The sequence below is a fragment of the Borostomias antarcticus genome, assembly GCF_949987555.1.
Source record: "Borostomias antarcticus genome assembly, chromosome: 22".
NCBI lineage: Eukaryota > Metazoa > Chordata > Actinopteri > Stomiiformes > Stomiidae > Borostomias > Borostomias antarcticus.
In genome coordinates this window covers 19239916-19262179 of record NC_140255.1, presented here as the reverse complement: position 1 = coordinate 19262179, position 22264 = coordinate 19239916, and the positions used below count along the sequence as shown (strand labels likewise).

Sequence of the window (22264 nt, the reverse complement as noted above, 5' to 3'; positions counted from 1 at the left end):
ATGCCCCATTGTTTTGATCAGGACACCATATGTCCCCATAGGAACCACCCACACCGCATTCCTGTCCAAGCCAGGAGGAGCTCCAACTAATCTCATCAAACTGAAATCAATAATCACATTAAGTGAATTACAGGCTTGTTTGGCCTATCCATTTACATGGCCGGTGGCTTGTCGGTAATAATACAGTATGGGAGGAAGTGGGGCTACCCTATACTACCTTGATACCCGAGAAAGACTTTACGTTAAATCTCTAAGCAACGTGACCATCTGAGTAGCCTAATTGTAGGCCTACAGTAATTAGAATACTCTACTTTTGGGCTGGAAATTAACATATTTACTGGGCAAAACGGTAATTACTCATAAACTGATCATTACAAGTTGGTGATTACTGGATTCATAACAGTAATTACATGTCAGTTAAGGGTTTTGTGAAATTATTTCAATTGATCATACTGTAGAAATGCCAGAGGAAAATGAAACTTTATAAAAGTGGCACTGCTTTGCATAATACACCATTCTGACCAACTGAGAGGACAGGACAGGATTACCTGCTATCCAGACCCCAAAATGGTTGCAGTGTGGTATGACGTCAAGGTGTACAAAATAAGCTATTAAAATGTCCTTTTTGTATTGGTCAAAATACAACCGGACAAAAACATTTTAATTTTCTAACCTCCAAGGTGTTTCTAAACAATGTCTCTATTTCTAGAAATGTCACTCAACGTTTCATCAACATTACACTGTCGTGTGTTGAGCTTTGCGAAGGCTGAAACCTGTACTCAGTGACTGTCTGTCCTCAGCTGGCTGTCCTCATCAGCGTCCTCATGTCCTGGGCTTCAGCGGACCCCACATGCGACCTTCTGCTCATGCTCTCCAGGAACTTTACATGTAAGTAATACAACTAAAACTCCACACTCAGTTCACTGAGGATGCGTTTAAATAACAACACGATGAAACAACGCTGCTACCTAATCATATTTGGACGCAAGAGCAGCAAGTGAGTTTTCTGGGCAGCTAATTTAACTCCTACCTCCCAGACTCTGTTATCTGGGTCTTCTTGAGTCATTATAGCAATAATAACAGGGCCCACAGGCTTGTCTTGATTCATATTCTCTTTCATTGTCCTCTTATTGCTTTAGGGGAGGTCACCAATGTTTAGCATTCACACTTCCCTGTTTCCCCTTTACGGATTAAATGAGATTCATGGCCGCTTATTGTTACATTTCTAACAACTATTGAAGATATTTTATCATCTCTCAATCTCACTCCCCCTCTATCTCTTTCTCCATCTCTCTTTCTCTCTATCTCTCTCTATCTCTTTCTCCATCTCTCTTTCTCTCTATCTCTCTCTATCTCTTTCTCCATCTCTCTTTCTCTCTATCTCTCTATCTCTTTCTCCATCTCTCTTTCTCTCTATCTCTCTCCATCTCTTTCTCCATCTCTCTTTCTCTCTATCTCTCTATCTCTTTCTCCATCTCTCTTTCTCTCTTTCTCTCTATCTCTCTCTATCTCTTTCTCCATCTCTCTTTCTCTCTCTATCTCTTTCTTTCTCTCTCTCCCCATCTCTCTCCATCTTTCTCTCCCCATCTCTCTCTCTCTTTCTCTTTCTCTCTCTCTCTTGGTTGCAGTACATTCACGGGCCTTTTGGAATCAGAGTCAGATCTCCAACAATTTCACAGGTCAGTGGAGCAGAATAGATTCACTTTTTCAGGTAAAATCTTTTTCAGATAAAAATGTTACAATATCAAAGATGCTATGAAACTGAAAAATAAATAGGTCCGCCCTGTATTAAAAAAAAAAAAAAAACATCTTACAGAGCTTCGTACATATAGCTCCTGGCTATTTTCACTATTTCAACAAAGTTCCTGGCCGTTTAGGCATGTGGCGGTTCAGCCAACATTACAAGGCTTGTGAAGGAGGAACAGAACGTCAGCTAGGCCGTATATGGATGGAGGAACAGAACGTCAGCTAGGCCGTATATGACTGTATATATGGCTCTTCCTCTTCGTTATGCTTACTTCTCTGGATCTGGTGCATCAAACTCCTCCCTAGGGGGGTCATTAAGGTATCTATCTAGGTATACAGGGACATTAGTATCTATCTAGGTATACAGGGACATTAGTATCTATCTAGGTATACAGGGACATTAGTATCTATCTAGGTATACAGGGACATTAGTATCTATCTAGGTATACAGGTACATTAGTATCTATCTAGGTATACAGGGACATTAGTATCTATCTAGGTATACAGGGACATTAGTATCTATCTAGGTATACAGGGACATTAGTATCTATCTAGGTATACAGGGACATTAGTATCTATCTAGGTATACAGGGACATTAGTATCTATCTAGGTATACAGGGACGTGCTTGGACGAAAAAAACGGCCCTGGAGTCTGTCTATCTATCTATCTATCTATCTATCTATCTATCTATCTATCTATCTATCTATCTATCTATCTATCTATCTATCTATCTATCTATCTATCTATCTATCTATCTATCTATCTATCTATCTATCTATCTATCTATCTATCTATCTATCAAAGCTTTATTTGTATAGCGCATTTCATACCCAGAGGCAACACAATGCGCTTTACAGAGAACAAGGGAGGTGGGCATACGACCCACTCTCTACATATTCCAGAGGGAAGCAAAAAAAACGAAAAAAGTAATCACCCGGGGGCCAGATAAGTGAGCTGTAAAAATTCTTCCCTGACCCCTCTCAACAAGGCGATCGAGCAAGCTCCTGGAGTATGTTTGTCTACCGGCTAAGAACATTTATAAAGCAATACATTACATTAATTACATTTCAGAGTAAGAGAGGCTAAAAGCATCATAGGAGAGAGGACATCCTACGGACATGCTACCACATCCACAGCAGACACGGGGGTGACTATCGGACTCCGGGAGGTCTGCTGGTGACAGTGGGGCATCCACTGGACCTGGTTAGAAGATAGGAGGGAGAGAGAGAGGCACTAGGGAGAGGGAAGGCAGAACAGGGTCTATATCTATCTATCTATCTATCTATCTATGTATGTATGTATGTATGTATGTATGTATGTATGTATGTATGTATGTATGTATGTATGTATGTATGTATGTATGTATGTATGTATGTATGTATGTATGTATGTATGTATGTATGTATGTATGTATGTCAGTCAGTCAGTCAGTCAGTCAGTCAGTCAGTCAGTCAGTCAGTCAGTCAGTCAATAAGTAGTTTTTAAGTAGAGTGGTATATCACCCACGCGAACGCCCCTGACTGACAGCGGTGTCCCGTCCTCCCCCAGGCGCCGGCCTGTACTGTGACTCCTACATCGACGGCATCGGCACCTGCTGGCCCAGGAGTGGTGCGGAGCAGATGGTGTCGCGACCCTGTCCGGACGAGCTCTACGGCGTGCGCTACAACACCACCTGTAAGTCCCACCACCACCAGCGCGCCTCAATGGCTACGAGAAACCAGTATAGGCCCGGCAGTCACAACCACGTAAACACAGTCACAACAATCCAGAAAGTGTCAAACCTGCTATACATACCTTGCACGTCTTTGCAGTGATAACAGACATGTAAGTCATTGCACACACGTCTGTTTGAAGAGATATTGTCACAACAAGAGTTCAGTAAACCAGGGAACAAATGGACATAGCAGGGGTCACACCCACCTAGTTCATCCTAGACTAGCAGACATTCAGAACGGCGAGTGGCCGTTAAAATAGTTGTCACTCACCAGCACAAGACCGGCCGTCACAACACCAAACAGTCATAATACCAAACAGTCATAACGCCCACGATAAGCCAAGTGTATAATAGTCATCTGAAATGTCACTTAACCCTGCCACAGCATCAGGGTGGCAGAAGCATATTAACATCAACTCTTAACATCAATACTTGTCGGACATCGCTCAGAACAAGTAATTAGTCTTCTGAACCATAGTGAAACCTCCAGGATTCTGTTTCACTGCTCCATACTGTATAGGAACTGTGCTCGCCTCATCCACAGCGCATTGATGTGGGGAACTGGGATGGAAAGAGGGGGGGGCGGGAGCATCGTTTAATCCCTGGAGGTGTGCCAGCATCCCTTCCCTGGGAGCTTTCACTTGGACCTGGCAGGAACGGCTTTGCCCAGAGCCTGTGTTTCTCCTGGGAAGATTAAACACCTGGCACGCGGCTGTTGCCGTTTTTAACACCCATTCAGGAGTAACATGTGTCGCTACAAAGCAAAGATTAAAGGCATTTTGTACGCTTCACTCCCTCTCCTCAAACAATGAAGCCTAATATCTGCCAACAAAGATACCCGGCAGACAAATCCGAGTGTCACCTGCATAGTGCCTGGTAAACAAGCACGCTAGCATCAGCTCCGGGACAAAACAGGCCTGAGAGAAAGCAGAGCTTCCACACTGTGACCTAGCCAGAGAAAAAAGCTGGGCCACTCTTCAGAAATGACTCATAGCAATTACCTGACCAGGAAAACACTGTTCTTATTGTCCGGCTAAGTGCAACGTGGAACTGTTTGTGACAATGTCCATTCACCACGCTAACCACTTTGTTTCTGGTTAACGTCAGAGAGAACGTACTCCAGCACTCCCAAGGTTGTTTAATGTTTTTGGCTCTGCGTGTCGATTACATCATCTACTGGCTTTATCTATACGTCAGAGATTGATTGCTTTAGTCTTGCTCCCCCTGTACAAAATGTTACCTGCGAAACAGATAGTAAAAAGGACATAATTGATTTCACATATTTCATTGTGGTGCTAAAATACAGTAAAAACACAACAGTTGGAAGTCATGCCCAACTAATTTCTGCTTTTAATTACCCGGGCTCCTGCCTCTAATCGGTCTAATCAAATAATGGCTAGTAATAATTCAGAGATGGTTTCTGATAGGTTCTATTTTTCTAATATACACTATTGTACTTTACTTTTATTAGCAATCGATTATCAGGACTGACACTTTTTAATACAAGTCAATGAGAATAATGTTGAACCTCTATGGATGTCAACTCTCTTCTACTCTTTCTTTCTCTGTCTCTCTCTTTCACTCTCCCTCTCTCCCTCTCTCTCTCTCTTTCACTCTCCCTCTCTCTCTCTCTCTCTCTCTCTCTCTTTCTGCAGACAATGCGTACAGGAAATGCCTGGCCAATGGAACATGGGCTTTGAAAGGAAACTATTCCATGTGCAAGCCCATACTAGACGAAGAGGTAAGAGTGTGTTCCATCAATGGCCACTTTCACAACCAGTAGACCAGGAGACATGCAGGTCCAACCAGTAGACCAGGAGACATGCAGGTCCAACCAGTAGACCAGGAGACATGCAGGTCCAACCAGTAGACCAGAACACATGCAGGTACAACCAGTAGACCAGAACACATGCAGGTACAACCAGTAGACCAGGAGACATGCAGGTCCAACCAGTAGACCAGGAGACATGCAGGTACAACCAGTAGACCAGGAGACATGCAGGTACAACCAGTAGACCAGGAGACATGCAGGTACAACCAGTAGATCAGGAGACATGCAGGTACAACTAGTAGACCAGGAGACATGCAGGTACAACCAGTAGACCAGGAGACATGCAGGTACAACCAGTAGACCAGGAGACATGCAGGTACAACCAGTAGACCAGGAGACATGCAGGTACAACTAGTAGACCAGGAGACATGCAGGTACAACCAGTAGACCAGGAGACATGCAGGTACAACCAGTAGATCAGGAGACATGCAGGTACAACTAGTAGACCAGGAGACATGCAGGTACAACCAGTAGACCAGGAGACATGCAGGTCCAACCAGTAGACCAGGAGACATGCAGGTACAACCAGTAGACCAGGAGACATGCAGGTACAAATGAAACCGGAGTCACAGATGTCTATCACGCATTAAACTCATGCTGCATGTCTGAATGGAATGGGACTCAGCAGGGAACATAGAACTCCCTTTTCACAATGAATTAGGTTTTTGAAGTCATCTCTGGACAACACAGGATTACATATCAATGAGTGGAACATGCTTTTATTGTTTGATTAACCTGGTTTGAAAATATATTTTTATTTTGCCTAGGTACAGGATTAGGCAATAGATGTACAGTATCTTGTGAAAAGTTGGACGCTTGATTTGAATATGAACTTTCAGACAGATTTGCCACAGAGTCTGACACAGAACTGTCCACCTGAGGTGCATCAAGCTAGAGAATTAGATAACAAGTCAAATACTGCCTCTGCTAAATGTCAAATTAATCTTTCAAATTAAAATAATAATTCATTTTATTGTGAGACCATTTCAAAGTGCTGAAAGAATCATAAAATCACATTATCAAAAAAAGGTGTCAGGAAGCTGGACTGCCCTCTCTCCTGACATGATATTCGCTCTGTAAACCAAGCCTCAATTTCTTCCATCTGGGAAATGAAACAGCTATTTAACAACACAGGGCTTTTAAATCAACATACTTCAATGATTGAATTGTAGCTGTCAACATTTGTTGCATTTTGCTACTTTTTTTCCAGTATAACATTCTCTGTTCAAGTCAACATGACAGTATGGATTATAAAACAGATCCAAGTTGGCTGGAATGAGGTTAGATCCCAAATTAGATTCATGAATCATCCTGCAATGCCCACATACTGGGTGTGGCTTTGGGCTGAGGCAGGCGAGCTTCACATGTGATTCCATTTCATCTCTAAGTCTCCAGAGTAATATCATGCCTGACTTAAAAGCTCAACAACTATCAAATTGCAATATGTCCTTGAATAGACAATTGAGAGCCATTTGTCTTCATAAATTATGGACCGCTTGCCTCAATTTACCGTGCTAACTGTCGAATGCCATTTTACCAACGTGTAATGTTCCACACTCAAAAGATACAGATATTCAATACAGTATCTGATTGGATTTATATCTTAAGCGTTAGATATTCAGTATGATACACAACTCCACATTAAGACACTTGCACATGTGTGTATGAGCCAATGACAAGACATGTGACTCCAGCTTTTACACACATAAACTAAATTGGAGAGCTGGAGTGGCAGTACACCATGATGGATAGGTTCCTGGAAGCGGTTGAATTAACGGTGCCCACGTTTAATCTGAGCATAGCGACCGGGTCACATAAATCTCCTTCTGTGACAGATTACTGTCGGAAACCTTGAGGGGAAATCCAATCACAATTCATGACTGAGTCAAAGGCAAAGATCTTAGTCACTCTGCTGCTTTTAGTCAAACAGCTAATGCAGCCAGAACAAACTGCATTGTGTGCGCCTGTGTGTGTTGGTGTGTTCCTTGCGTCAAGACTTCTGTGAAACGGTGAAAATAGGCTATAGACTATAAATAAGGTCAGATCCAATATAGAGTGAATAGGATTTAGACTCTTTTGTTACATCAAAAGTACTGTGTGCAACTGGAGGCATGTTACATATCAATGCAAACAGAAATATCATCTGAATCTCATTTTTCATTCTTCTAATCTCTTTGGTTTCCTCTAGAAAAAAGGCAAGATGCACTACCGAATAGCCGTGGTCATCAACTTCCTGGGCCACTGCATCTCGCTGGTGGCTCTTCTCGTGGCCTTCTTTCTCTTCCTGCGTCTGAGGTGAGAGTGTGTCTGTTACTTGTACCGTATGCCTATATGTTGCTGATGCGAAATTCACCCTCAATGGGATAAAGATTCTCAGTATAGTCGAATCGTCTCGTTCTTCAAATTGCCTTTCTTCATCATTCCAAACTGTTCTGACATGGAACACAACCCCCCCCTCTTTATCTCAGAGTCTATATGAGCTCGGAGAGTTCTGTGTTCTAACAGAACATATGTTGAGGTTTAGCAGCCCATAAACTGGGGCACATTTTTCCCACAAATGGAGCCACTTCAATAATAGCCTTGTACAGCTCCAGAAACCAGCAGGCCTTGTGGCTGGACAACAGGGGGCCATTTTTTTTTTTTAAACAAACCAAAATAGACATTTTAACACCTTTGACAGCACAGAGGTCACCACCAGGCCACCACCATGCCACCACCAGGCCACCAGGCTCAAGAACAATGGACACGAATGGCCTGTTGCCTGTCTGCCTGTCACACAGATACATATAGTTGTAGCTGTGGATACACAAACACACACAAACATGCAAACAATGCACATTTGCGCTGTACACACACTTTATATTGTTTAGGATTAGGGCTAGTTAAAATATAAAATATGTTATTCTTATTAATTATAATAATTTCAATTTTAATCATATTATTTTATTATTTTTATTAATTATAATAATTTCTATTTTAATAATTGTGTTTTTATAGTTGTTTTATTATTGCTGCAATGTCAAGGAGCCCCAAAACCTAAGAATTGTATTCTATTATACCTGTATAGTGGGATGTAACAATAAAGGAATCTTGAGCCCCTGGACAGCTGTAGAAGAACAGAGGCCTTTAAAAAGAGTGTTTATTGCAATATTTGTATTTGTGGGCCTCAGTGGCTTTGGATGTAGAGAAGTGGAGGGATGGGTGGATGGATTATTGAATGATCACAGAAGGTGGAAGATTCTCAGCTTTGTATTTTCGGGGAGGGGGGGCTCATCGGGGGGGGGGCTCATCCTCACAAAGGCTCGTCTCTGGATGCATTCAGCTTTCCCCTTAATCAACACCACTGCCTGAAATGAGCCTCCTGGCCCCCTCCCAGAGGAGGTGAGGTCACACATGGCAGCTTAATGGATATGCATGTTTTAAAAGCTACCCGCCGGTCATCTGGGCGTCGTGACTCCACGCAGGCGCAGGGTTGCCAGTTCAGTTGAGCCCTCCATAGTCCTCCACAGCAGGGGAGGTGGACTGGCTCTAGGTTTCTATCGGGTACTATTGGTTTTCACGGTCCTTCTGCTTCCTCTAGCTGCACGCTGAAAAGGCTTCCCTGTTTTATGTACCCTCAATTACATTATAGTTACTTACAAGTATAGACATGGCGTCTGCTAGCTTTCATTGAGATGTTTGCGTGTGAGGGGGCTAGTTAACAGTAAAGATGTTTGGATGTGAGGCAAGGTTATAATAGTTTTGCTTTTTTCATTTGTTTTTATTTTTCTATCGTTTTAACTTTTTGTTTTTAATTTCAGTTTAGTTCTAATTCACTTTTAAAGCAGGTTTGCTAGTTTATTTTTTATTTTTTTGAAAATGCTTTTCACTTTTAGTTTTCATTAGTTTCGGTATAAGTTTTTTTTCTTCTGCAATAGCCTCGTGAGACTATTCTGATCTCGCGAGCTCACGTTGTTTCACTTCGTGTGAAACAGACCATCTGGCACTTCAGGTTACTTCTGCTCATGGGCACAGCTAAGAAAATGGAGGATAGATTTTATATCCACCTAAAATAGGCAAAAGGCAAATACTCAAACTAAGGACATTTTCTCTATAATTTTAGTTTATTTTAGTTAGTTTTGTAAACACACAATACAGTTTTAGTTAGTTATCAGGTTTTTTGTAAAGCCTCTTTTTTTTCTTCTTTCAGTTAACTAAAATGTTTTTTAACACCTAGTTTTCGTTTTTTAGTTAGTTTTCGTTGACTATAATAACCTCGGTGTGAGGTGGATGTTGCTCACTGCAGGCAGTCACATCGTTGGTAAAGCAGTCGACTGGTGATTCTGTAATTTAAAGTGTAAAATGTAAAGAAGTGACAAATGAAACGAATGGAACTTTTTTTTCTAATTTATTTCTGATTATATCCCATTATTCACCCAATATCGTAGCCAATCACACCCGACCCACTGTCCAATTGTCCCCTGACGCTGCTGTGGAGAGTCCGTTGCGGTCGGTGATCCGGAAGAGAGAGCCAGCTACCTGACTCCCTCATGCCTGTGACCGGACCTCCTACACCAGACAGAATGGCTGTAGTAGTGTAGTGTGCCATTTTGGACATTTAGCCATATTTAGGGTCTATCTACCATGACCTTGAAGCATAGAGACCATAATGTCACTGATCATTCCAGTATTGAGCTAGCTGCAGTTTTTATGCAGGGCTACAATGGAAGTCAATGGGGCAGCTATAAATGCATTGGAAAAACTCTGATAAATGTGCTTTTCTGAGACTTGAAACACAGGATGTAATCTTACCAGTCTCAGTATGCTCTCCTGTGAAATCTATCACGATCCTAATGTTTTTATAAGTTTGGCATGGCTTAGACATAAACATTCACCTGGCGCTTGTTTTCACTGCTCCCACGGAGGACTATGTGCAAGTCATGCCAAACATGTAAAAATATTCGGAGTGCGATACATTTCACAGGACAGCATACTGAGACTGGTAAGATTACATCCTGTGCTTCCCTTCTTGGAAAAGTACATTTATTGAGTTTTCCAACATATTCACGGGTGCCCCATTGACTCCCATTGTAACTCAGTAACTCAGCCTGAATAAAAACTGCAGCTAGCTCAATACTGGAACGGTCAGTCCAAATTATTGGCTCTATGTTTTAGGTTCATGATAGACAGACCCCAAATAGGGTTAAATTTCCAAAATGGCACACTACCCCTTTGAGTTCCATTCGTTCTGGGGATGCAGTGCAGCGGTGCAGCTGCAGAGTAGGTTTTAATAATGGAGGAAAAAGGTTGCATCCCCCCCCCATGTTGTGCTACTCCAAATCTCATTCTATCCTTTAAAATGAAAATAAAGCTTTCTAATCTAATCTAATATTTATGCATTCCAAGGTGTTGAAAGACAGTTAACACAATATCCCTTGGTCACTACTGTGCACCATATGGTGGACTTCTTTTCATTCATTTGGGAAAGGTTAAGAGTTCGCTGGAGAACAAAGGGTTCTATGTCTCTGTCTGTCCTGCAGGAGCATCCGCTGCCTGAGGAACATCATCCACTGGAACCTCATATCCGCCTTCATTCTAAGGAACGCAACCTGGTTTGTCGTCCAGATGACGATGAGCCCAGAGGTCCACCAGAGCAATGTGGTGAATATTTACAATTGAAGCTTTAACCCAGAAAAAAAAAGCTACACAAAAAAGACTACGCAAAACAAAACACCCTTAAACTAGACACACTACCGCTACAACAACACTCTACTAACACAACGGTGACTTGCTCTCCTCTCAGATGAATCGATTACCGATCTATTGACTGATCAATCAATGTCATTGTTTTCTAGATTTGGTGTCGCCTGGTCACTGCCTCTTTCAATTATTTCCACTCCACCAACTTCTTCTGGATGTTTGGCGAGGGCTGCTACCTCCACACGGCTATTGTGCTCACGTACTCCACAGACAAGCTGCGCAAGTGGATGTTCATCTGCATTGGCTGGTGTAAGCATAGTATCCTGCCATACTCTGCACATACGCCTTAGAACTACGATGTCTAATGCACACTTTACTTCCGGTGTGAAGGTCGCAAAAACAATAAAACTTTGCACGTTTTCTTAGGCACTTCACAGACATTTGAATATTCCCTCCCATAACTGCATCATGCATTGTTTGTCAGGACACATTCAGATAAGTCCCAAGTTATGACATACAGTGTTGTACTGTACATATCAGTGGTGAACTGAGCACGGTTTCCGCTGTGCTGAAACGTCCTGAAAACATTAAGGACGAACAAGATGCCAAGGACTTCCTGATCCCCATCGCTATCCTTTGGCATCTCGAAATGGCAGTTTGTCTTCCCTGTTTTACCCATACAGCCTAGGAAAACAGAATGTCACCGTTTATTATCATCAACCGGTGTTCAGCCTTATATGTGTACTTACCACACTGTTGTTTCAGTTGCTTTAAGAGAAGAAATGACCTTACAACGCCTTTAACCTTGCAGGTATCCCTTTCCCGATCATCGTAGCATGGGCCATCGGGAAGCTGTATTATGACAACGAGAAGTAAGCTCTTTGACGTAGCTCCAGTGAATATCTCAAACAAGTGAAGATATATTCTCCCTCTATTTTCTGCACACTGCTAGTATTGAAGGACAAAGTCATCCTACATTACATTAAAGAGATGAATGTCCATTAATAGACTACTGTAATCACAGGTACATTAAACCATGTCATTAATTACACCTCCCCTCCAGCATTCCACAGTTTAATTGATAATTAGTGGCCTCCTGTGACATAAAATGACAGCGGGGTAGCGACCATGGTCACAACCCAGCTTCCGGAGTGTGCCGAAGTGTCCTTGAGCAAGACACTGAACCCTAAAATCGCTCACGTGCTGCACGGTGGCTCAGTATGTAGTACTGTCATCTCACAACAAGAAGGTCACAGCAAGAACGTGTCTAGGCCTGTCTGTGAGGAGTTTGCATGTTCTGTCTGTGAGGAGTTTGCATGTTCTGTCTGTGAGGAGTTTGCATGTTCTGTCTGTGAGGAGTTTGCATGTTCTCTCTGTGAGGAGTTTGCATGTTCTGTCTGTGAGGAGTTTGCATGTTCTCTCTGTGAGGAGTTTGCATGTTCTCTCTGTGAGGAGTTTGCATGTTCTCTCTGTGAGGAGTTTGCATGTTCTCTCTGTGAGGAGTTTGCATGTTCTCGGACTTGTTCCCCGGGTGACATGAACGATGGCTGCCCACTGATCCTGGCTGCCCCTGGAGGAAGGACAGCTGGGATGGGATAAATGCACTGGACAATATTCACCGGCAACACCCGAGAATTGTGTGTGTGTGTGTGTGTGTGTGCCATGTCGCCCTCTCACTGTGTGTGCAATGTGTCACTGTGTGACCTAATAAAGATCCTCCCCCTCGGGTCCTGTCATTATATTATTATTATAACTCAACATTAAAACAATATAATGTGAAGGGAGTTTATTTGTACATTTAAGGTTCACATGTAACATTGAGGAAATACATCATCAATGTCCAAATCCAATCTCTACATGGTAGCGAATTATGCTCAGTTAACTCAAGTTAAAAAGGAATGGACCCCTAAACCACATTGAAGAAATACACGGGGGACAAAGTGAAATACAAGTAATTAGCAAAGACAGTGAAGGACATGTTTGTGAAAACATTACAATCTGTTGAGTGACTTTGCTTGTATGAAATCTCAGGTGCTGGTTTGGGAAGCGAGCTGGGGTATACACAGACTACATTTACCAAGGCCCAATGATCCTTGTATTAGTGGTAAGTATTCCTCAGTTGTGACACTAAAATATCTTGCTGTTGCACCATGTATAGATAACGTCTCTAATCTTCGTAGTCAGATTTGTATGAATACCATAGATAATATATGATTTGATGGGAAGTTGTAGACTACCATCTATCAAATTGTAGCATATTGTCTCCACATAGAACAAATCCAGTGTTTTCCAAGTCATGTAATCAGGAAAAATACCCTGCTTCTCTCCCTCACTAATATAATCTTTCGATGTATAATGTTACTTGAACGTCATAGTACTATGTCTGATTCTCCCGCAGATCAACTTTGTTTTTCTCTTCAACATCGTGAGGATCCTCATGACCAAGCTACGAGCATCCACCACATCCGATACCATCCAATACAGGTAGAAGAAGAGTTTAGCAACCCCTAAACCGAATCTGTGTTCAGATTCACATTCATTTTAACAAAGTGTTACATCTTTAGTCAATTTGAAGTGGCTGGGAATTGTGTGTTTTGCCTTGATTGTTGTTTGTCTTTAATATTTTGTATGGAAGTGTTTCCCATGAGGACTGTCCTGCAAACAAACAAAATACACTGCAGCGTACACAATTTCAGACTCTTTGTCTCGGGGTAACACCGTGCTAAATGAAACGGCGGCTATTTAAGGTGTGATGCAGTACAATTTCTGTACATTCATGATGAGCCAAAATATCTACAATGCAATGATCACATTCAGCGCATATCTTTCATTTCTATATATTGGTAATATTCTCCTCTCTGCAGAAAAGCTGTAAAGGCCACTTTGGTGCTGCTACCTCTACTGGGGATCACATACATGCTGTTCTTTGTCAACCCAGGCGAAGATGAAACCTCTCAGATTGTGTTCATATATTTCAACTCATTTTTAGAATCCTTTCAGGTAGGTCCCTTGCTCAAAGCTATGGTCCCACTAAACCTCTGTGGGTAGCATAAAGTAGTCCAACAGGTAAACTAGCTGTGATGTTTTCAACTAAACATAGGCCAAACGTTGGGCTTGTTTGAGTGCAGTTTCTGTTTTCGGTTGGTACAAATGAAAAGGTACAGTTGTGACAATGATTGAACTACAGAAAAAGCATTTCTCCCCTCAGGAAATTGTAAAGTGCACATTGTCTGGCTGTATGTGGGTAAATGAAGCAATTTAATCTGAGAAAGAGACAAAAGGATGTTGAGTTTCTTCCATTTTATGATGTTTTGTTCCCGTCTCCATCTGCCTCCCTCGCAGGGCTTCTTTGTGTCCGTGTTCTACTGCTTCTTGAACTGTGAGGTAAGCAGATCCACATCCTCTATTGAACCTCCATTTTATGTCCCTCAGCAAAGAGGGACATATTATATTTTTCCACACGTTCTGCACATACTGTAGGTAGCTGCTATTGTGTGTGTATTGTTTACATACTGAGAAATTTGATTTTGGAATTCAGTGAATTGGAATTGTAATATATTATTTCATGATTGGTTAATAACTGATCGATCAGTTGGATGATTGGTAAATGACATACTGTACATCTTCCACATTGCTCCACTTAGGTGCGCTCTGCGGTCAGGAAGCGTTGGCACCGTTGGCAGGAGCAGCATTCTATCCGTGCCAGGATGACCCAGGCCATGTCCATCCCCACCTCCCCCTCTCGGGTCAGCTTCCACAGTATCAAGCAGTCCACCTCCCTATGAAGGGAGACGCCAGCCTGGTCCCAGACCTGCATCCTCAGCCCCACACCTACTGTATGACAACCACTGTCATGCTCTACAATGACATGATACTGTAGGTGGCTTGAGCACATTGAGACGCGGGAACAGGCTAGGTAGAGAGATTACTGCACTGTGTCACAAACTAAGGAACTCCTCCAGGTAGAGACTACTGCACTGTCACAAACCTAGGAACAACATGGACATACAAAGAGTTGAAGACAACATGCTCTGGCTGAGAAGGACATAATGGACCATCGCTGGATTTAGATGGTGGATGTTTCTGGATTTTAAGATCCGACCAATTGGATTTCAGATCATGGAGGAAGGGCAAGATTTTAAGTCAAAATTATCCCCATTCACAATGCCTTATGGTAAGAGAGGTTGACTGCAATTTAATCACTATGTTTTTTTGTGTGTGTCTTGCCATTGGACAACTATGGACTTTTTGAGTTTAGTGTTGGACTTTAACAGCGCCTACAGTAGCTATATGGATTTGGGGGTCGATTATTTCCTCCACAACGATTCAAATTTCATTAAGCTAAGAAAAAGGTCAAAGACATTCCACACCGTCTAATTGAATAAATAGATTTGCAATGGCTGTCCTGACCATAACAAGGCTATGAGAGACCTTTTCAACCAATCATCATCACAGTCCTCGCCTTTGGAGCAGTCTGCCAGGGAAGCTGAGGGATCGCTTTTTAATGCAATCTGAAACCACCTATTTAGCCTGGCTTTTATTCATGGGTGCTTTTATCATACTTTAATTTCATTTCAATTTCATCTGAGCTTATTTTCCATTTAATTAGTTACACACACGCACACATGCCATGCACACACACATACAGTATACTGCAAATACTCCCCTAAAAAAAGTTCAATTATATATGCGTTAATACTTTAACTGCTATATCATCGTGTTGTCTGTTATATTAAAGGAGTAGTAAAGGGAAAAATCATGTTTAGCCCTGTTTTAAGGTATGATCATATGGTTCAGATCAAAAAGTTGACAAAACTAGCATTTTTGAGAAAGTCTGATAATTGCTCTACCACCGTGTTGGTCATACAATGGATGTAGATGGGCACCTTGAAATGTCATAAAAAAAAACATGTTAAACTCTCAATTTCAAAGACAAGAAGCTCACCGAGGGGGTAATTGGTGTCCGTTGGTGTACTGACATCAAATTCGCCGCAAAGTATGAATCCTGTAGGGTTTTATTGATCATTTTATGAAATCCATTGACTTGTATTGAAGCGACCGTTGTAGATGTGTAGATCAATCCTCAGAGGGGATTCAGGAAGCAGAACTACTTACGGTAGCTATTGTTATTGTTTATGTTGCTAGGCTACCTAGTTTGCGGAGGTTTACACACATATGTGCTGCGACTAAATAGTTCTATGCTAAATATTTAAAAAAGCATTTCCAGATGAACTTGAATCTTACTTGATGGCAAATTATATGTCAGAACGCCAACTAACACCTCGGTGAGTTTCTTATCTTTGAAATTGAGAGTTTAACATGTTTTTGAATGATTTTTCACGGTGCCCACCCACATCCATTGTATGACCAAAACAGTGGTAGAGCAATTATCAGACTTTCTCAAAAGTGCTAGTTTTGTCATCTTTTTGATCTGAACCATTGTATATGATCATAATTAACCTTAAAACAGGGCTAAACATGATTTTTCCCTTTATTACTCCTTTAATGCCTTTATTTATTTCCCTGTCAAAGCACTTTGTATAACAACAATTTGCACTTAAGGTATAATATTTTTATAAGTAATTTGATTTGATTTTAGCTGAAATCTCAGAATTTTAATGGAATGTGGTGTTTTGGATCTGGGTTAATATAGCCTAGCTTTGGTACTGTAAACCTCATACTGTTAGATTACAGTACTGTAAACCCCTGCACTAAGGATTCATGAAAACTGTATTGTGCAGTAAATACAGCAAATGATAAACCTAAACGTAAAGAAATAAACTTAAACTTAAATGAGTACGTCCAAGGCAAGAGAGGGAAGTGCATTTTGATGTAAAATAGATTTCAGGGTAACGCTTTATAATACAGCCTGTGTTTTACCCGTGTCTTCTTCGTGACTTTTTTCAAAATACTCAATTTCTTTTATGAGGGCACTCGTCTTTCTTTTATACTTTTTTATAGTCACAACCTACAATCATTTATGGGGACGAGTTGTTGACTATGTATGTAAAATGTCTACTTATAAAACATGCATGAAATGCTGTATGAAATACTTAATGTGACGTATGCTGTACAAATACACATACCGAATTATAAACTATAAACTTCATCAAACCGTGACTGTGATCCTTTGCCGTGTGCATCGTCCAAGGATATTGTATGTACATTTTATTTTAAATAAATGAAAATAAATGAGTTTGTTCTTATTACATTGTCCACCATGTGAACCTGTATTGCTTGTCAAAGTTTGGTTTTGTTGTGTGTTCACTTGTACACATTAGTATTGGTCATTTTAAGCAATAGGCTTCAAGTCAAAATGTAACCGTTATTTCCCTATTTTGGATTTGACCCTAGACTGTAATCTGCTGCTGATATGGCCAGATTCACAAGTATTGATTCAGATTCTAGCCAGATTCACAAGTATTTGTATTCAGTGACCTGGTCTTGGATAGTCCTTTTGAGGGTAGTGATACTGTGTCTCAGGCTGGAAGGGACTTGAAACTCTTTGTACCGAACCAAATGACCTTGGTCTTGGTGGTGTTTGGTTTAGGGTGGAGTAGACCTGTTGGACATGAAGGAAGCTATCCTGAAGTATTGCATCTGGGGAGGGACCAACAGGACAAAGGACTGTCATCAGCATAAAGGTGAATAGATGAGTCTACAACAATGCAAGCAATATCATATATAGCAAAAAGTGTGGGGCTGAGGATCGAGCCCTGCGGTACACCCTTAGACCCCGATTACACTACTGTTTTTCAGCGTTTTTCCTGAAAAAGACCTATACGTTTGCACCTACACTACAATGGCCACAACGAAGCTCGAACCTGGAGGCGGATCGATACGGCCAGAGCTACGTTTTGGAGGTCGAAATCCGGAGCTGCGTTCTAGAGTAATAGGCAGATCCGGAGGCTTTTGTAAAAACGATGAGAATAGGGTTGAGTGACGGGAGACCCGAATGCTTCCTAGCCTTCCAGCAAGGATAGAGTGATTGATAGTGTCAAAGGCCTTAGCTAAATCAATAAAGATTGCTGCACTGTTTTTTTATTGGATTTGCATTGCTGTGTTGGATCCTGGATTCGTCTGCACCCTGCTTGCCCTCCCTGGAGTGTTGTAGTGGTGTGCAGACTGCGAGCCACCATGTGATTGACCTACAACGTGAGAGAGAGAGAGAGAGAGAGAGAGAGAGAGAGAGATAAAGAATAATTTAATAAATTTTAATTGAATACATTCACATATTGATTTGAACATTTTAATGTAATATATTTTGCGTCAGGCAACTAGTGTATTGTGTTTTTATACAGTAGTGATAAGACAAGAGCGTTTGACATTTACATTCTACAAACTGGAAAACAAGCAGCAAGTGGTTCAACGACTACATGGACTGAACTGATTTGCCCTGATTGATTAAGTCGGCTATCATTTGGGGAAATATTTTTTTTTGTTGAATCATTGTAAATATATGTATATACTGTATGTTAAAAAGATTTTTTTTTTATTTTTTTATCTTACCTTTAAAATTTTTATCCTGTTTCAGTGTGATGTCACCCTTGTTGTAGATACAATACAATCTCTCTATATTCAAAACGGTCATCTTCTGATCATCTGGTCCATACTTTATCTTACTTGGCAGTAATAGTGTTAATACTGAGGCACTTGTTAGAGTTGCAGTGACACAGTCATTACCAGATCAGAAACCAGGTTGAACACCAAACAGAATATTATAAATATCCAGCTAATTATTAAAGGAGTAGTAAAGGGGGAAATCATGTTTAGCCCTGTTTTAAGGTTACTTATGATCACATACAATGGTTCAGATCAAAACGTTGACAAAACTAGCACTTTTGAGAAAGTCGGATAATTGCTCTACCCCCGTTTTGGTCATACAATGGATGTTGGTGGGCACCGAGAAAATCATTCAAAAAACATGTTAAACTCTCAATTTCAAAGACAAGACACTCACCGAGGTGTTAGTTGGCATTCTGACATATAATTCACCATAAAGTAAGATTCTAGTTCATCTGGAAAGGCTTTTTTTTTTAATATTTAGCATAGAGCTATTTAGTCGCAGCACATACGTGTGTGAACTTCAAACTAGGTAGCCTAGCAACATAAACAATAACAATAGCTACCGTAAGTAGTTCCGCTTCCTGAATCCCCTCTGCGGATTGATCTACACATCTACAATGGTCGCGTCAAAGGATTTTGTCAATGGAAGTTTCGCTAACACTTTTGATAAACAAGGCAGTATAGAGATGGTTAAAAAGATCTGCAATGGGAGCTGCCATGATGAGGGCCACAATCTTAAAAAAGAAAGGGTCCAGTTTATCAGACCCAGCTGGGGTTTAGGGGTCCCACCTAAGCAGCACTTCCAAGACGTAACCCTCTGAGACAGCCTGTAGGGTCAGTGTAAGGGCCTGGGGAGAGATAGGGTGAGAGGGTACAGGTGAGAGGGTACAGGTGAGTTGAGCCAGCCTGTAGGGTCAGTGTAAGGGCCTGGGGAGAGATGGGGTGAGAGGGTACAGGTGAGTTGAGACAGCCTGTAGGGTCAGTGTAAGGGCCTGGGGAGAGATGGGGTGAGAGGCTAAGGGCCTGGGGAGAGATGGGGTGAGAGGGTACAGGTGAGTTGAGCCAGCCTGTAGGGTCTGTGTAAGGGCCTGGGGAGAGATAGGGTGAGAGGCTACAGGTGAGTTGGGGGCTTAAGGGACAACTACTGGCTGCTCGTTTAAAAATAAAACTTTTTGAAATGATTAAAAATGTTGCCCATACTCACCATCAGAGACTATAATGTAATCCAAGTTAAGTGTCAAGGGCAGCTGAATACAAGGTTTATTTTCAAGATCTCTCACCGTTTTCCAGAATCTTTTTGGGTCAGTGCCACAGAGGGAGAGACGTTCTTTGTAATAGGCAACTTTGGCCTTTCGAACAGCTTGCATGGCCTTACTTATTTTTGGTCGAAGGAGAACTCCAAGCATGACCCACAGTCATGGCTGAGTCGATTTTTTTTATTATTATTTTCCTGACAGGGGTTTGCCTGTTAACAATGGCACTAAACAGGTCACAAAACAAACTCCATGCCTCTTCTCACATGCATGGCATGTTGAATCAGGTTCACAGAATCTGTCATACCACCTGCTGATACTTGCCCTGAAAATTTCTGCTCACGACTGACACATGAGGCCATTGAGCTAATAGAAATTGTGCAGTTTTGGATATATTAATGTCATAGCTCCTTCGTAAAGTCACAGCCCCATCTAGTGTTATGTTTGCACAATACAGAGCCTTTGTGAAATGCATTTGAACAATCCTGATCATTTGAACAGGTTGTAATGCTCATATAGAAACACATGCTAATGAAAACATATGGGGCTGGGTGGATGTGTCAACTCATTAATCAATCAGATTTAATAATATGACTCTTAATAATGGGACTCAAACCTAAACGCCCAAAGAGAAAACAGTGGCAAGGACTTACTTCCTGGAAAACTGGAGGGGTGACTCCATAATGAGGCTCTCAACAGTCAAGAAATGTTGAACCAATGTGCGTTATAATGCTGTGTGTTGGCATTTTGCCCAGTTTCAATTGTGTGTATTTTCTCCGATGGGGTTGTTTCTAGTGACTCTAAGTTAAAGCGATAGATCTCCAGCTGGTTACATGTTTTATAGGTTTTAATGGGAATTCTCCTTACACCAGATTAGCTTGTTAGAGGTGGGGATGTCCAGGGTAATTAAAGTATTTGATCATCTCTGGGCATGTGATCCTACAGTCTGTGTAGATGTTGAACAGGAGGTGAGATAACTGAGCCTTGTAGTAAACCTGTTGAATCACAATATGTCAATTTACTAAAAATGATAGACCCACAAAATGTGATTAGGGCTCCCAACAGGTTTAGGAGTTTATGTATTCTGACCAATTACATGTGGCTGTATGGTGTTCAATTCCCTGAAGAAGTCAACAAACCCTGCAGGGGTTACATTGGGATTTGTTGTGTGTGTGTGTGTGTGTGTGTGTGTGTGTGTGTGGAGGGGGGGGGGGGCTGTTTTAGCATGGTCTTCAAAGGTGCGTGCAGTGGAAGCAGTAATGGTGGGGAATAATACTGCACATATCAAGCCTTTAATAATCTATCTTTGAGATGAAATGTCCTGCCTGCAGGTCTTCCATTGGGCCGGCCCATTAGAGGGATTCTGCTCAAAATGAAAGAACACGTCTGACAACTCAAAAGAAAAATGTCAGACAAACTCTTCCAAGACAGAGAAAAGATAACTTGCCCACAGTTTCACTCTGATTGTGACTCTAGAAACAGACAGGGCTTGTGAGGAGTGTTAATCACTGAAGTGAAGACAGTTTTGGATGCCCCACAGAGTTGGCTGTAGGTCACAGAATAGATAGATAGATAGATAGATAGATAGATAGATAGATAGATAGATAGATAGATAGATAGATAGATAGATAGATAGATAGATAGACAGACAGACAGACAGACAGACAGACAGACAGACAGACAGACAGACAGACAGACAGACAGACAGACAGACAGATAGATAGATAGATAGATAGGTAATTGTGCATTTTCAACGGGCACTTTGCACTAGTCAACTAAAAAAAAAACAGAACGGTGTAAAATGTTAAAACCAATGAGCAAAAATTGTAATAGGCTATTGTTAGCCTAGATAGGTGGCTTAGTTGATTTGAACATACCAGATTGCCTAACGCGGCGCTTTCAGATCATAATGAATTGGACTTATAAGCAACCTAATGTTGAATATTCTACTATAGTATTTGTTTAATTTGGAGACATTTAGGATGAATAAAAGTTTCTTGTTGTGGGACTTTCTTTTGCAGTTTCCGCTGTACGGGTATTCTGCCATGATGGACAGCTTACAGAACCAATAGACTTCATTGGCTCAAAACACTGGCCAATCACAACGCTAGAGGCGGGTTGTTGTCAAGTCAGGGGCGGGTTGTAACTGCAGCGGCAGGTAAGAGAGATCTTCTATTATTATTCATTCCACATTATTTAACGTGACAGTTTACATAAAAACGCAAAGCTTTTATTGACACGTGTAATTGTTTTTTTTCATTATAATTGTTTTTAAAGTGTTGTTTTCTGTTGAACATACCATAAACATTATCCGACGGACTAGCTAGCTCGGTTAGCCCTAGTGCTAGCTAAGCTAACGCTGGCCAGCCTTCACAGTGAACCAGAGCATGCTAGTGTGTAGCATGCTAGTGTGTAGCATGCTAGTGTGTAGCATGCTAGCGTGTAGCATGCTAGTGTGTAGCATGCTAGTGTG

At 41.4% G+C, this 22264-nt stretch overlaps 2 protein-coding genes across 2 annotated transcripts in view; both read left to right on the top strand.

Annotated features, from left to right (window-relative positions):
- LOC311323906 (uncharacterized protein) overlaps positions 1-22264 on the top strand; it is a 571429-nt gene that overhangs the window by 385308 nt on the left and 163857 nt on the right. The window lies entirely within an intron of this gene.
- Positions 7494-14757, top strand: LOC311323926 (corticotropin-releasing factor receptor 1; the record flags this gene model as incomplete). Its single annotated transcript, XM_084456259.1, has 9 exons — positions 7494-7588; positions 10813-10933; positions 11128-11281; positions 11784-11844; positions 13004-13076; positions 13371-13456; positions 13837-13972; positions 14315-14356; positions 14617-14757. 9 exons carry the CDS (start codon positions 7494-7496, stop codon positions 14755-14757), a joined length of 909 nt encoding a protein of 302 aa, XP_084312385.1.